Source organism: Lycium barbarum, chromosome 1 (assembly GCF_019175385.1).
Source record: "Lycium barbarum isolate Lr01 chromosome 1, ASM1917538v2, whole genome shotgun sequence".
NCBI classification, from domain to species: Eukaryota; Viridiplantae; Streptophyta; class Magnoliopsida; order Solanales; family Solanaceae; genus Lycium; species Lycium barbarum.
Window position 1 is genome coordinate 167779668 of NC_083337.1, and position 14859 is coordinate 167794526.

General features: G+C 35.5%; 2 protein-coding genes and 1 long non-coding RNA gene across 4 annotated transcripts; 2 read left to right on the forward strand and 1 right to left on the reverse strand.

Moving 5' to 3' along the window:
• The first annotated feature begins 1733 nt into the window (after positions 1–1733).
• LOC132606336 (ran-binding protein 1 homolog a-like) lies at positions 1734–6671 on the forward strand. The gene is made up of 4 exons (XM_060319796.1): positions 1734–1977; positions 2746–2897; positions 3156–3281; positions 6063–6671. The coding sequence occupies exons 1-4, from the start codon at positions 1820–1822 to the stop codon at positions 6293–6295; spliced, it is 669 nt and encodes a 222-aa protein (XP_060175779.1). The 5' UTR covers positions 1734–1819; the 3' UTR covers positions 6296–6671.
• Positions 6672–7892: 1221 nt separating this feature from the next.
• Positions 7893–11908, forward strand: LOC132626460 (pyruvate decarboxylase 2). 2 transcript variants are annotated; one of them, XM_060341343.1, is made up of 6 exons: positions 7897–8725; positions 9318–9481; positions 10109–10759; positions 10838–10955; positions 11067–11255; positions 11340–11906. In XM_060341343.1, the coding sequence occupies exons 1-6, from the start codon at positions 8030–8032 to the stop codon at positions 11508–11510; spliced, it is 1989 nt and encodes a 662-aa protein (XP_060197326.1). In that variant the 5' UTR covers positions 7897–8029; the 3' UTR covers positions 11511–11906. The 2 variants fall into 2 exon arrangements, with proteins under 2 accessions (XP_060197320.1, XP_060197326.1); XM_060341337.1 differs by having other exon boundaries at positions 7893–8725; positions 10109–10955; positions 11340–11908.
• Positions 11909–13124: 1216 nt separating this feature from the next.
• On the reverse strand, positions 13125–14459 carry LOC132606349 (uncharacterized). Its single transcript, XR_009569699.1, has 2 exons — positions 13790–14459; positions 13125–13374 (listed from the first exon to the last, which is right to left on the reverse strand). It is a non-coding gene; the product is annotated as an uncharacterized LOC132606349 (long non-coding RNA).
• Between the last annotated feature and the right edge of the window lie 400 nt (positions 14460–14859).

Sequence of the window (14859 nt, forward strand, 5' to 3'; positions counted from 1 at the left end):
ATCAAGATGAAGAAGATTAAGAAATTCAAGAAAACCACAAGATTGAAATTCAAGAACAAGAAAGTCCAAGAAGCTCAAGTTTCTAGATTAATTTCTTCAAAGAATGGGAATTCTTATTTCTTGAATACTTTTCTAAATAGGTTTCTTGTTTCTTGATTTATATTATAGTAAGGATTTAATTTCCTATCATTTGTAGGATCTTTATCCTAGTTCTAATAGAATTCTTGTTTTCTTTATTCTTTTCCTTGTTGAATAGGTATTTTACTTTTCTTGTTTTTAGCTATTTCCCTTCTAAAGTAGAATAGGGATTTGTAGTCATAAAATAAGAGACCTAGGCCTTTATAAAGGGTTTTCATGACTTAAATATAGAATTCACGTTTTTAACATAAACCCTAATTTGCAATAAAGCTATTTTCTTTATTTCTCGTTCTTTATCCTTGTTTTTGTTCTTTCCTTGTTCATCTTCTGCCATGAAGAGTATATTTTATATACTCTAGTAATTCGAAGGCGATACCACTATTTACATTTGCATTTTGGAGGATCTAATTTATGTATAAAAAAGCAAAAAGAAAAAACGTTTGTGTTCAAATTGGGTCTCCTTTATTGCAGTAAAAATTTGTTGGCACCCAGTGTTTATATCAAACTAATAGATGCAAGATATATGTTTTTTCTTACATTCATTATTCGCACTTTTATGTTTTAAATTAATTGCTAATGTTAAATTGGTTTAGTTGTTGTGAACATCAAACACTAGTAAATAATAATTACGTGTGTCATATTCCATAGTTGATTTGCCATAGTTCGCTCTTGGTTGGTCGTCTATCCATAAAGGCACCTAATCCTCAGCGTTAATCATATACTAGCCACAAACGAAGGAGCGTATACTTAATAAATTACTGACTTCAAATTTAAATTACAAAATTTACTTCATCTAGAATTTTACTACTACTATTAACAAAAAAAAAGACAACCCGATATACTAAGCTCTCGCTATGAGCGAATTTCGGGGAAGGACCGAATCAAAAGAGTGCATTATAGGCAGTCTTACTCTGCATTTCTAAAATTTTACTACTACTAATAACACAACCAAAAAAATGTCCATCAAATTGCTAGGAGAAAAAATTGAACAACCGGAAAAGAAAGGAAACTATTAGGGGTCGCTTGGTACGTGGATAAGGGGAGATCTCAGGATTAAGCTTGAGATAAAATTTATACGATGTTTGGTTAACCGTCAATCATACACAGTACAGATTTTATCCAAGCTTAATCTTGGATCTCACTTTATTCCATCAAACTTGAAAATATTTTATCCCCTCCCAAGTGAAATAGCGGTTATAATCTCTGGACCATAAATTCAAAATATTTTAATCCGCAAACCAAACGACCACTTAGTTTTTCTAAGTAGGCGTTTGGCCATAGATACCAAAAACAAATTCACATTTTTTGAAGTTGGAGTTGTGTTTGACCATAGTTTTTGAAATTGTAGTTTTTGGTGAAATGTAATTGTAAAAAAGTGATTTCTTTTTTAAAAATAAATTTTTTAAATTTTTGATATTTCGAAATACAACTACTTGAAGTTGTATTCCGATTATTTATACGGCCAAACGGCACCTAAATTAGGGTTACCGACTCAAAAAAGAAAAAAGAAAAAAAAAAGATTATTTGCAGGCTGCTCGGTGCGTAAGCCTAACGCTTTATGCGCTGTCGCCAACACACTATACAAATCCCCTCCAAAACTCTTATATAAACCTTTCTTCCAACTTGTCTCTGTTCCTTTCACTCTCTACAAAAACCTACACAGCAATCTAAACCTTTAACAATGGCAAGCAAGGAGCCTGAGCACGAGCACAGAGAAGAAGAAGAAGAAGCCACCGGAGCCGATGACGAAGATACCGGAGCTCAGGTTGCGCCGATTGTACGGCTCGAGGAAGTAGCCGTAACTACTGGCGAAGAGAACGAAGATGCTATCCTTGATTTGTAAGTACTAGTTGATTTCCGATCTGCTTCAATTTTAGCTTAATTATTGTTAATTTATCGTAACAGGAAAGCTAAGCTTTATCGATATTTAATTGATTTCTCTAATAATATCGTAATGCTTTTCGATCTGCTCCCTTCAGTTTTTAGGTTTACTTTTGTCGTGACAGGAAAGCTAAGTTTTATCGATTTGTAATTGATTTATTGTTTATTGCTTTTCGATCTGCTTGCTCCAATTTCTAGGATTGATATATAGTTTAATTAGTGTAAATTTATCGTGACAGTAAATAGAGCTCCTATTAGTGAATTGATTTCTCTATTTTCGTGTTTATTGCTTTTCGATCTGCTCGCTCCAATTTCTAGGGTTGATAACTATTTTAATTCGTGTAATTAATTTCTCTAATATCTTATTTATTGCCTTTCGATCTGCTTCAATTTAACTTGATTCTTGGAGATTTAAAGTATTCAGGTTCTGGATCTTCAACTTTGCTCCTTGCAAGTTTGATGGACGTTTTGTTGATTGTGTTAATAATAGTAGTATAATTCTAGATCAAAATTTCAATCTACAAATTTGAAAATATATGTAAATATTTCTACAATTTAACTGAAATTTATAGTTTAATTTGAATTCACTAATAGTAGCTCTATTACCGTATTACGTTCTACCAGATTATTTAATTAGTCACAGAATAATTGATTTCTCTAATATCATGTTTACTGCTTTTCGATCTGCTTCAATTTGTCTTAATTCTTGTAAATATATCGTGACAGGAAAGCTAAGCTTTATCGATTTGATAGAGATGGAAATCAGTGGAAAGAGAGAGGTGCTGGTACTGTTAAGCTGTTAAAGCATAAGGAAACTGGAAAAGTTCGCCTTGTTATGCGCCAATCTAAGACTCTTAAGATCTGTGCCAATCATCTAGGTTTGTTTATTGTTCAACTTATGACTTTTTCTTACATTATTAAAATTGATTTATTCAATTATGTGTTACTGGAAGAGTTCTCCTTGTTATGCGCCAATCTTAGGCTCTTAAGATCTGTGCCAATCATCTAGGTTTGTTTATTGTTCAAGATATGACTTTTGCTTACATGATTAAAATCAATTTATTCAATTATGTGTTCCATTTGGTTGTGCGATCTGTAATGTGGACTCTGATCTAATTAGTTTCGTTGGGATCCAGTGATTCCGACGATGACAGTTCAGGAACATGCTGGAAACGAGAAGTCCTGTGTGTGGCATGCAGCAGATTTTGCTGATGGCGAATTGAAGGATGAATTCTTTTGTATTAGATTTGCATCGATCGAGAGTAAGAATTTCTGACTCTTATACTGTCATTTTTTACTAGATTTTACCGTATTGTTTGTAGTTTTCGATTAGCCAAAATCCGGAATTTCCTTTCATTGTGATTGCCTTTGCCCCTCGATTGCTAGTCATGATAGCTTGCTTGGTACGTATTTGTTACAAAATAAGATTTTGTTTGGAAAAAATTTCATTTACTTTATGGAATGTTTTGGTGGATGCCTATTGTGGTTGTAGATTGATCAATTGAGTACGGAAGTTCCAGTTAATGACTGCACTTTCGGGTGGGATTTATAATTTCTCATTTTCACCAACTCAAGCTTTTCGCTATCATCAAAAGCCTATACTTCTGTTGTGTTTGTACTTGATTTAATTCGTTTTGATTTTTCATAAACTCTTAGTTTAGTTGAAACTGCTACAATAGACCCCAATCTAGAAGATTGAATGTTGAATGTTCAATTCAGCTACTTGAGTGTAATCATTGAAAGAAGGGTAAAGGGTAGGAATAAACTTTTTTAGGTGCTGCTACCTGTATTCATGGTATCTATTCTTACAAGAATACTTTGTTTTAATTGTATCACACTATGTATCATTTGATAACTCTCAAAATCTTCCATCTTTGGTTTACATCGAATTTCAAATGGAAGAAATTTAAAGGTATTTACAGCCAGAGAGCTCGAACAACGCCCCTTTGAGACCCCGAAAAATGGACAGCTTCCTTTTCTTAGGAACACAAGATTCGTTTCTTCAAAAAGGATAATGGTAACCCTACCATTAACTACTACATTTGTGAAGTTGTGCAATTCAGATACTAGAGCGTAATTGGGGGATGCAAACCTAATGAGGCTATGATCGTCGTTTGGATTGGTGATGGATCAAGGCAAGATTGTAGTGGGATTGTGTGTTGACAGTAGTTTGACCCTTGTTCCTCTCGTGCATAAATTAGGTAATGGATAAACCAAGACAGGACAACAACAAAACTGTACTTGAAAAAAAATATTAGTAATAATAGTAATACAGAAGTGGAAGAATATCAAATGAAGGTGAAGGATAAAATTTGCATCATCCCAGGTAAGAGAGGAGTAGGTACTGGTTGGCCAAACAAGGGGGTGATAGCTGGTGCCTGGGATGGGGTGAAGGTTAGAATACATTTATATTTGTGGAGATGAGATTTTACTCCTAAATAATCCATTTCAATCTTCCTAAAAGGACAAACAAGGGTTTATTGAATCAATGGCATAGATGGAGAGGCCCCTCTTCAGAACTTTATAACTTATTCTCAATTGAATCAATGACATAAACCTTTCAGATGTTGATGTTTAATGGAGGTTATTTCATATTCCAGGTGCCTTACCGCCTTTTCCACCTTTGTTCCCATTCTCAACATGAGAAGTTGGCTGTGGCTTTAATGGCGTAGATTCCTTGAATATAATAAATAATATAATAGCAAGCAGGAGTGATCAAGGAAGCTAAGACACCCTATGCCCTTCCTTTTGAAAATTGAAACAATGGTTGAAGCATGAATAGAATTTGGAAGAGTAAAATGCTTATGAAGGTTGATTGCAGAACTATGGAGTTGATGAGTCCCTAAATTCTTTTCAATTCTAGACTGAAGTGCTGACTTAAAATTATAGATGTACAAATTTTACCGCTCAACATTGTGGCTATGATAAAGATTATCTCTCTTGTGACTTGGGGTTCGTTACCAATCTGATCACTCCCATGCCTTAGGCCCTCCTAAACAGTAGATCCACGACTTTACTGATGTGGGAAAAGCAAACCAGACTTTAAACTGAAAGGGATAAATTAGACTTCTCTGCAAGGGAATAACATATATTATTCTTTTAAATGGCAACATGCATATTATCTTATACCTTTGTTTTCTGTTCAATTGTTTTGTTGTGTTTTGATTCTCGTTATATTGAATTGGTAAAACTCTCATTATAATAGTATTAATATTATAAAGTTCTAAGATTGAAGCCAAGGTTGGATCCATTGGGATAAGGCGAGAGGGGAATTATTGGAACTACTGTATGTATTAGTAGACCCCTGTGTTTCAGCCCTCTTGTCATTGTTCCGAAACTCCAAATTCCAGAAACAATGTCGTTGGTTTTGAATCTAAAACATTAGACTGGAAATCAGATGCACTGTTAGAAGGCAAAATATCAGTTCTACGGGAACTCAGTAAAAAAAGTCTACCATTTATGATCCTTCCTCTGAACTGCCGGAACCGCCAATGACCAAAGCATTTGATCTTTTCTTGGTGAGGTTGTTGAGAGCCTTTACATCATATTCTCTTGATCGAGATCTGTGTTGGTGTTGAGAGTGAACTGATTTTGGATCTCTCTCCAGAATCCCTATGATTCTGGTAAAAGGATCATGGTTAATACTGCATGCTTGGTTACCTACTTGAGAACGATTGCTCTTTAGGGACTTGAGGACTGGCGCTTCATAAGCAAATAGGATTATTGGATTATAAGGCATGGGATGAACCTCTAACCGGGTGCAAAACATGATCTTTTGACTACCAGGTCTTTTACCTCAACTGGATCATCATTGCAGTTCCACTCCACACATTGGAGTTAATTACTTTTAAGGGATTAGAAAATTGCCCATGATTGGGGATATGTAAAACACTGGATGAGAGGGGTCCTAGAGGTGATTCTGAGGAAGATTAATAGTATCCATGAATATATCCCTGATTCTTTTATGTTGCTGCCTCTGTTTCTTTTTGCTTTTTTTTCTCTCTCAGCAAAAATAATGTCTTAGTCTAATGTATTTTTCTTAGATTGCAAGACGTTCATGGAGAAGTTTCAAGAGGTTGCTGAATCACAAAAGAAGAAAGAGGAAAATGAGGATGCATCTAATGCTGCTGGCCTACTTGAGAAGTTGAGTGTCGAAGATAAGAAGGCAGAAGAAAAGAGCGAGGAAAAAGCTGAAGAGAAAACAAAGGAAGATGACGTCAAAGAAGAGAAGCCTTCTGATAATGCAGAGAAAAAGGATGAGACTGCTTCAGCCTGAGAGATGTATGTCATGTATGCCAAATGTAATTGGTGAGGTTCGTAATACCTCCATTTTTGCCAACCAAATTTGGGTATTGTCTGGTCAGGTGCAAGGGGTGTTTACTTCTTGGTGTTGCTTTGGGTCGGGGTCAGTTTGGGGGGAAGGGGTTGTTATTTGTTTGTCCATCTCTGAGGTGCTTCAATGTCTTGGGGAAACTCATGTTAAGGTCGGGTCTTGTTCTCTGGTTTGAGGTATTGTATTCGTCTACTGCAAGTCTTGGTATTATTATTTATATACCCAACTGTACGTTGCTTATGCAAGTCCTCTTTATGAGGCTGTTCTTTTATCAGTGTCTATGGTTTCATATAATTCAATTCATTACTTATTTGGGGAAGTTGAAGCTACTTTTAGGTTTGCTGCTGCATCTGATGTTTTTATGTGATTAAATTTTGTTTCTATGAATGTGCCTTTTTTAATTTCAAAATTGGCGCGGTAAAAGAAACAAGTTCTCTTGCTCATCAGCTGTCTCATAAAGGAAAACACACAACTTGATGTATGATATATGGAACACATTTTGCTGGTCTTAGAACTGTGACTTGAAGAGTGCTGTCGGCATTGGGTCTCTTGGGAGCTTTGATTTGAAGAGTTATCTAGATTTCGGGTTTTACTTTTAAATGTGCATACGTATACACCTACATATTTGTGAGTATCTTTCTTTGGATAGCAGAGCTACATCTTCTGATTTAAAAGAAAAAGTGAAGGATTTGTGTTGTCATTACTGAATTATGCAACCTTCTCTGTCGGTTGCTATCTTTTTAGTTACACGAAATGTTAATTGGTTGCATATAGTAATTGGTCCTATACGATTTATTTTCTTGGTGACTTCGTTCATAGAATAGTGATGGTCTTATGAATCTCAGTAGTTATTTATGATTTGTTAAGAAAACTCCATTACCTTGTTAAGTATGAGAGGCCGTCGAGTTCTATACGACAGATTGGTGAGGGATATTTAATTTTTAAGACATAACTATGAGGTTCTAGAATGATTTCTAAATTTAAAGCTGAACCTCTTTACTTTTGAGATCTCCTCTATCAATTCGTTCTTCGCGGTTGTGGTTCTTGAGATTCTACCTAGTTACTACCTATGTCATAATTGTAATCAATATTTATTCCATCCATGTTATAGAATTTTGAGTCCCCTCTATTCTATAGCGATCTTTTGTACTTTACCAAAGTAACCAGAGTTGTAAGGTGAAATAGGCTGTTGAATTCTCACTACCATGCATTCCATTTAAGTTCATCTCAGTCCAATACAGGCGAAGCAAACGTCGTTTGGTAGGAGGGATGGGATGGGATGAGATTATTAGTCTCATGAGATTGGAATTATCCCATGCTTGGTTGGTGGGATAACTCCTTTGTTATCCCACCCAATCCCATCTATATATGGGATAAAAGGTGGGATAAGTATGAGATTACTTATCCCACCCAATCCCATCTACATGGGATAACTTATCCCTCCTACCAAACGACTAAGAACTAAAATCTCAAGTTGATTATTTACAATTTTTTATTATTTATTTTAAAGTGAATAATTAAACAGACAAAGGTACAAACTAAAGTACTGTAGTATGTCGTTAAATGCAATGACCGACTGAAGAAATATTACACCAAAATGGATACAACATAAATTGTACAACAATTACACCGTAACTCCGATCATTGAGCCAAGACATTCGCCCTGTGTTGGGTTCCATGAATTTTGAAGCAGTAAAAGGAAAGAAAAAAACTTACCGCCTCCCCAAGAAAACAATACGAGAAACCCCTGCCTTGATCTTCAATCAATTTTTCCTACCTTTTCGAATCTTAACAAACCGACTCCTTTTATTCTTACACGTATATATTCCTCATGTCTTTCATTTTCTATTACCATTTCTCCCTGTAACATTTTCTCAGTACCCAAAAATAATAATAATGGACAATTCAGTAGCCAATGGCACCACTTCCTGTATCCAAGATTCACATTCTTCTTCTGTTATCGCGAGCCCTGACGCGACCCTGGGGCGCCATTTAGCCCGAAGGCTAGTTGAAATTGGCGTTGAGGATGTTTTCTCAGTGCCTGGTGATTTCAACCTCACACTTCTTGATCACCTTATTGCTGAGCCAAGGCTTAAAAATATTGGCTGTTGCAATGAGCTTAATGCTGGATATGCTGCTGATGGTTATGCGAGGGCTCGGGGTGTTGGTGCGTGTGTTGTCACGTTCACTGTGGGTGGGCTAAGTGTGTTGAATGCAATTGCTGGTGCTTATAGTGAGAACCTTCCTGTTATTTGCATTGTGGGAGGTCCCAATACTAATGACTATGGAACTAATAGAATTTTGCATCATACTATTGGATTGCCTGATTTTAGCCAAGAACTTAGATGCTTTCAGACTGTTACATGTTATCAGGTAACATTTAAGTCCTAGTTCTTGTTCTTTCTTAAAGAGATTTCGTAGTATAATTAATCCTAGCGTAAAATCTCACGTAAAATAATATAGTGTTTGGTTGGACGTATAAGACAATATTTACATCTGGAGATAGGCAAATAAATGTGCAAGACTTTTTGGCAAATGAAGGTCACAATCGTGAAGGTTTGCAAATACCGAGTACTTTTTGAGAGTCGACAATGTACCAAAAAAAAATTAAGATAAACTAATCTGCATAAGAAAAAAAAAATGGATACTTTATTTACTATTTGGAGAGTCAAGGAGGTTCTTCTTCAACCACAGTTTTCTTAAATATTTTTTAGTAGTTTGAGCTATTGAATATTCGATTAGTAGTTTTCAAAATTGCAAATTTTCTTTCCAAAACCTTGAAGAATCTATATCTGAATTCACATTCGAAAATTAAGTACTTTAACTCCTGTACTATGAACTATGCCAAATAAGTACGAGAAAGGCAATATGCATAAAAATTTCCGTTTCTTTCTAGCACAAATACCATGATAAAAGTTTCCTACATATCCAACTAATTTTATGTCTCTATGTTTGCTTGTGCTAGGCTGTGGTAAATAATTTGGAGGATGGACATGAACAAATTGATAGAGCCATTTCCACTGCTCTAAAAGAAAGCAAGCCAGTATACATTAGCATAAGTTGCAATTTGCCAGCCATCCCTCATCCAACTTTCACCAGGGATCCCATCCCATTTTCTCTATCACCTAAGTAAGTAGTACTTGATTATCTATTCTTAGCTTCATAAAGACCTTGTATGACAATGGTAGATCTAGATTAGATGCAGTGTGTCTAGCTCGGAGTATAAAGAGCAGAACTCACTGACTCCAAATTCTGGACTAGCCACTGTTGCATAAGAATTGTTCTTTAACTTACAATTAGAACTTACTAGCGATGGCGGAGACATAGTGAGTTCTAATATATGTATATGTGAAAAAACATTGGCACATTTATGAAGAGCATAACACACTTGACTCTAAATTTTGAATTTGCCACTGCTGCATGAGAATTGTTCTTTAACTTACCATTAGAACTTATTGACAATGGCGGATCAAGACTAGACACGGTGAGTTCGATTATATGTGTATGTGAAAAGAAATGGGCACATATATAAGGAGCAGAACGCACTGACTCTAAATTTTTGACTTGTCGTTGCTGCATGAGAACTGTTCTACAGTGGCGGATCAAGACTAGATGCAGTGAGTTTGACTACATATGTGTTTTGTGGGGAAAAAATGGCATATATATGAAGAATGTAACTTACTGACTCTAAATTCTGGATCCGCCGCTGCATGTGAAATGTTCTTTTTAACTTACGATTACAACTTACTTACACAGGCTAAGTAACAAGAGGGGCTTAGAAGCTGCAGTAGATGCAGCAGTGGCCTTTCTAAGCAAGGCAGTGAAACCGGTCATGATTGGAGGACCAAAGCTAAGAGTAGCCAAAGCTTGTGATGCTTTTGTTGAATTGGCTGATTCTTCTGGCTATGCCATGGCTGTGATGCCATCAGCAAAAGGGCTAGTGGCAGAACAACACCCTCACTTCATTGGCACTTATTGGGGTGCAGTAGGCACGTCCTATTGCGCAGAAATTGTTGAATCAGCTGACGCTTACTTATTTGCTGGTCCGATATTTAATGACTACAGCTCTGTTGGGTACTCGCTTTTGATCAAGAGAGAAAAGGCGTTAATCGTTCAGCCTGATAGAGTTGTAATTGGCAATGGACCAGCTTTTGGTTGTGTCCTAATGAAAGATTTCCTCTCTGAACTAGCAAAGAAAATAAAGAAAAACGAAACTGCTTATGAAAACTATCGTCGGATATTTGTGCCTGAAGGAACTCCTTTGAAATCAGAGCCTAACGAACCTCTACGGGTCAATGTTTTATTCCAGCATATACAGAAGATGATTTCAAGTGAAACAGCTGTGATTGCTGAGACAGGGGATTCTTGGTTCAATTGCCAGAAGCTTAAGTTACCAGAAGGATGTGGGTATGTGACTAATAACAGCTTATCAGAGTGGTATCCATTTTATTTTCAGACATTAGACGAAAAAAGTTCGTGTTGCAGGTATCAATTCCAGATGCAATATGGCTCCATTGGTTGGTCAGTTGGTGCTACCTTGGGCTATGCGCAATCTGTACCCAAAAAACGTGTCATTTCTTGCATCGGTGATGGAAGTTTTCAGGTATTTTTTCTTCATTAGGCAACAAACGTTTTCCTGGAAAATGACTTCCATCCTACCAGACACACCTAATATACTACAATACTAAATGTTAAGTGATATTTTGGATCACAGGTTACTGCACAAGATGTGTCAACAATGATTCGTAATGACCAAAAGAGCATCATTTTCTTGATTAATAATGGTGGCTACACCATTGAGGTTGAAATACACGATGGGCCATACAATGTCATCAAGAACTGGAACTATACTGCTTTTGTTGATGCTATTCACAATGGTGAAGGCAATTGCTGGACCATGAAGGTGAGTGTTAATGTATAGAAATGCTCATCGGCACTCTAATAAAAATGCCATTGTTTTCAAATTATTTTACTACTGGGATTGCAGGTAAGGACTGAAGAGGAGCTGACAGAAGCAATTGCAACTGCAACTGGAGAGAAGAAGGATTGTTTATGCTTCATTGAAGTTATTGTTCACAAGGATGATACTAGCAAAGAGCTGCTTGAATGGGGATCCAGGGTCTGTTCTGCCAATGGACGTCCACCAAACCCTCAATGAGTCAGATTGATTTAATCTTTTTTAGCAATGTTAACAGTCTGGTTTTATCTTCTCTAGATGAGGTAGCACTTTTTTTTTTTTTTTCCGTTTTTCGGTAACACTGGTGTCCTGGCCGTGCATACACACCTCTAAACTTCGAGTAATTAGAAAGTTGTTTACCATTTAATAAAATGGATTTTTGGAATTAACTACATGGATCTATTTGCTACAGCTTTGATCGGTTGATTTAGCATTCTAACTCGTTGAACCTGATCATGTTTAAGGATCTACTCTAGCTAACAAACAATAATGATTAACAGGACCCTTCAAATATCAGACGAGATCTTTGGAAATTGGACTTGTCGAGGTTAAAAATGAAGCTTTTCGCAGTTATTGAAGGTTAAAAATGAAGTTATTTATGTAAGTTACCCGAGCTGCTTTGTAACTACGCAGTTGCCGGATTGCCTGTAAAGGTTGAGAATCAACAACCATTTGATATTAGCTTATTCTAAATGGCAGAAATAATATATACCAATTAGAAAACATCTTAGCAAATTTCTCTTTTGATCACTTGTTCATAATCAAGTATCTTTGTTCATGACCTCTTACACCATGTACTGTTACAGCCTAAGAAATTTTGGAGCCTAAATTACTGATTGATGCAGTGCAGACACAAACCAAACCACCATTTTAGAGTATTACAGACATTTGCTTATGAAGTGGTTCAACTGTTTGATATAAGGCGTGAAATTGACTAAGCATGAACAAAATGGATCACATCAGGACAGATAGCTAGATCCAGTATTTACACAAAGTCACAAACGGCCCTTATTTTAAAGTGTTATAATAATAAATTGAGATAAAATATAAAAATAATCACATGTATACGATTAATTTAGTTAGTTTAGCATAAACACCAGTAAATAAGTGACCACGAAAAGAACTTTCATCGCTCAAAATATTGACTGCGAGGATTAAGTATGATTCACTTTAATTTTGTAATCAGAACCCAAATTCCCGAACCAAACAACATTTTGCTGGACTCAGAACCAGTGCATTACTTTTTGAGTTAAACACAATCTCTCAATCATTGCTTCCATAAAAAATTCCCAAAAATCCAAGATATAAGTTGGCAATTGCCATACAATTTTTTCATGGGCTTTATGCTGGCATACAATTAGATAAGCGTAAATAGCCAAATAAATGGCAACCGCAATTTAATTGCCTGTAGGACAACTTACTTAGAGCCCGTTTGGATTGGCTTATAAGTTGCTTATAATTTGCTTATAAGCTGTTTTCAACTTTTTTAAATGTTTCACTGGCCAGTTTAAAGTCATTTTGTGCTTAAAATAAGCTCAAAAAAATAATTGGGCCCATTTGACTTAGCTTAAGCCAAAAAAAATAAGTTAAGACTACCAACTTCTAGTGTGTGTGTGTGTATATATGACGAGCTGATAATTACTTGGATAGCTGAAATCCAAACTAGAGATGCCGCAATAGTAGAGAAGTTGAACTTTTCATCCACAAAGTTGTAGACATTGTAACATATTCATTAACACAAAATTAGCACGCAAATACCCAACACTTGATTCAGTCAAACTAAAAAGGGATTAAGAAAAAATAAAATAAGATAAATCGAGTGAAAAGGGGTAAATATCATAAGATTTATAACCAGAAAACTGCTAACAGAGTTTCAAAAGAGCACAGAAGCAGAATTTGATTAGGTGCCATCAGCACTAAAACACTAGAGAATATAACTGCAAAGTTCTGAAAAGGAAACACAAAAAACTGCAATAACCTAAGGCCAAATAAGCTTCTTCTACTTAGATCTCTGTCTCATCTTTCGGCGCTTCCTCTTCAATCTCCTCATACGCTTCTTCTTCCACTGCAAATAATAATGAAAAAAACTGCCTAGTTAGCATCAACACATCACTCAATATTAACAATCACTAAGCAAAATGGCCATGCGCCAAGAAAAAGTATGTAATTGAAAAACACACACAAAATAAGTCACATACGCTAATTTCGCATGCATTTCCACATATCAGTAATAGTTGCAGTGTTATTCTGCATCGATCGACTTAAAATTCTAGATCCGTATGTATAAAAATGCAATTTTCGACATTGAATATGTACATGTAGTTGAAAATACTACACAAATACCTGTCATATGCTAATTTCACACGCATTTTCAAAAATCAGTAATAGTAGCAGCTTTATTCTGCATTGTTCGACTTACAACTCTAGATGTATTTTTTTTTAAAAAAAAAAGAAAAAGAAATCAGAGGTTATCTGCTTACCTTGGCTCTCATGGTGAATCAGCTAGGACGGAAGGAGACTCTCTTTACTTGTTGACCTATTGATCGAAGAAGAGATGCGGCACAATAACAAGGCAACAGAGGGCTGGTGGAATATAAAAGGAAACCCTAGAACTTATCATTCATGGGCTTTCGGCAAATCACTATTCGAGAAATGGGCCCAACCGGCAGGTTTTTATATGTAGGATTTGCACCTAGTAGCCCTTTTTTATTAATAATAGTATTTGAGTTGTGTTTAATATTCCTTTTTTTTTTTTTGCGAGGATTGGCCTTCATCTGGGGTGGTCTTTAATTTTTACCCTTCAAATTGGTGGCCTTTACGTTTTGCTCTTCTCTTAATACCCCGAGGTTATGGGTTCAAATCCCAGCTCAATTTTAAAAAAAAATCGTAAGGGAAAATTTGCCTCAAGGCAGAATTTCAGGCAGAATTCTGCTATTAAGATAGAATTTCTGCCCGAGGTCAAAATTTAAAGACCACCATTTTAAGGGGTAAAAATTAAAGACCACCCCTAGCGAAGGCTAATCCTGCAAATTTCCCTTTAATATTTAGGGAATATTGGCAAACTTTAGACATTCATTGTTGTTCGTTCTCTTCTTAGTGAATTGGTAAATAGCAAAATGAGGCCTTTGGGGTTGGAAGTTTTCAATTGAGGATTGCCAGACCTAACTTCAATTTTAGACATTTTAGTTTGAAGTTAAGCTTGTCAAACTCAAACTTGAGATCCGCATGTTAAAGTTTATAAACTTGAACTTGAAATTTTCACTTCAATTCAATAAGTCTGAAGTTGATTATGAGGCAGCTAGATATTAAATTTATGTTTGCGTTCCAATATAGATTTTTCAATGTTCTTGAAATAAAAATTAGATATTTGAAAATTACATTAAAAAAATTCTATAATTCATAATAATTAATAATTTAAAATATATTTTTAATAACACGTTTAAAAATCATTGTTGCAGTGGACTAAACCTTTCAAATGAGTGCACATAAGGCCTAACTTTAAATAATATAACTCATGATCTATAATAAAAAGTTATGGTTTACTCTATAT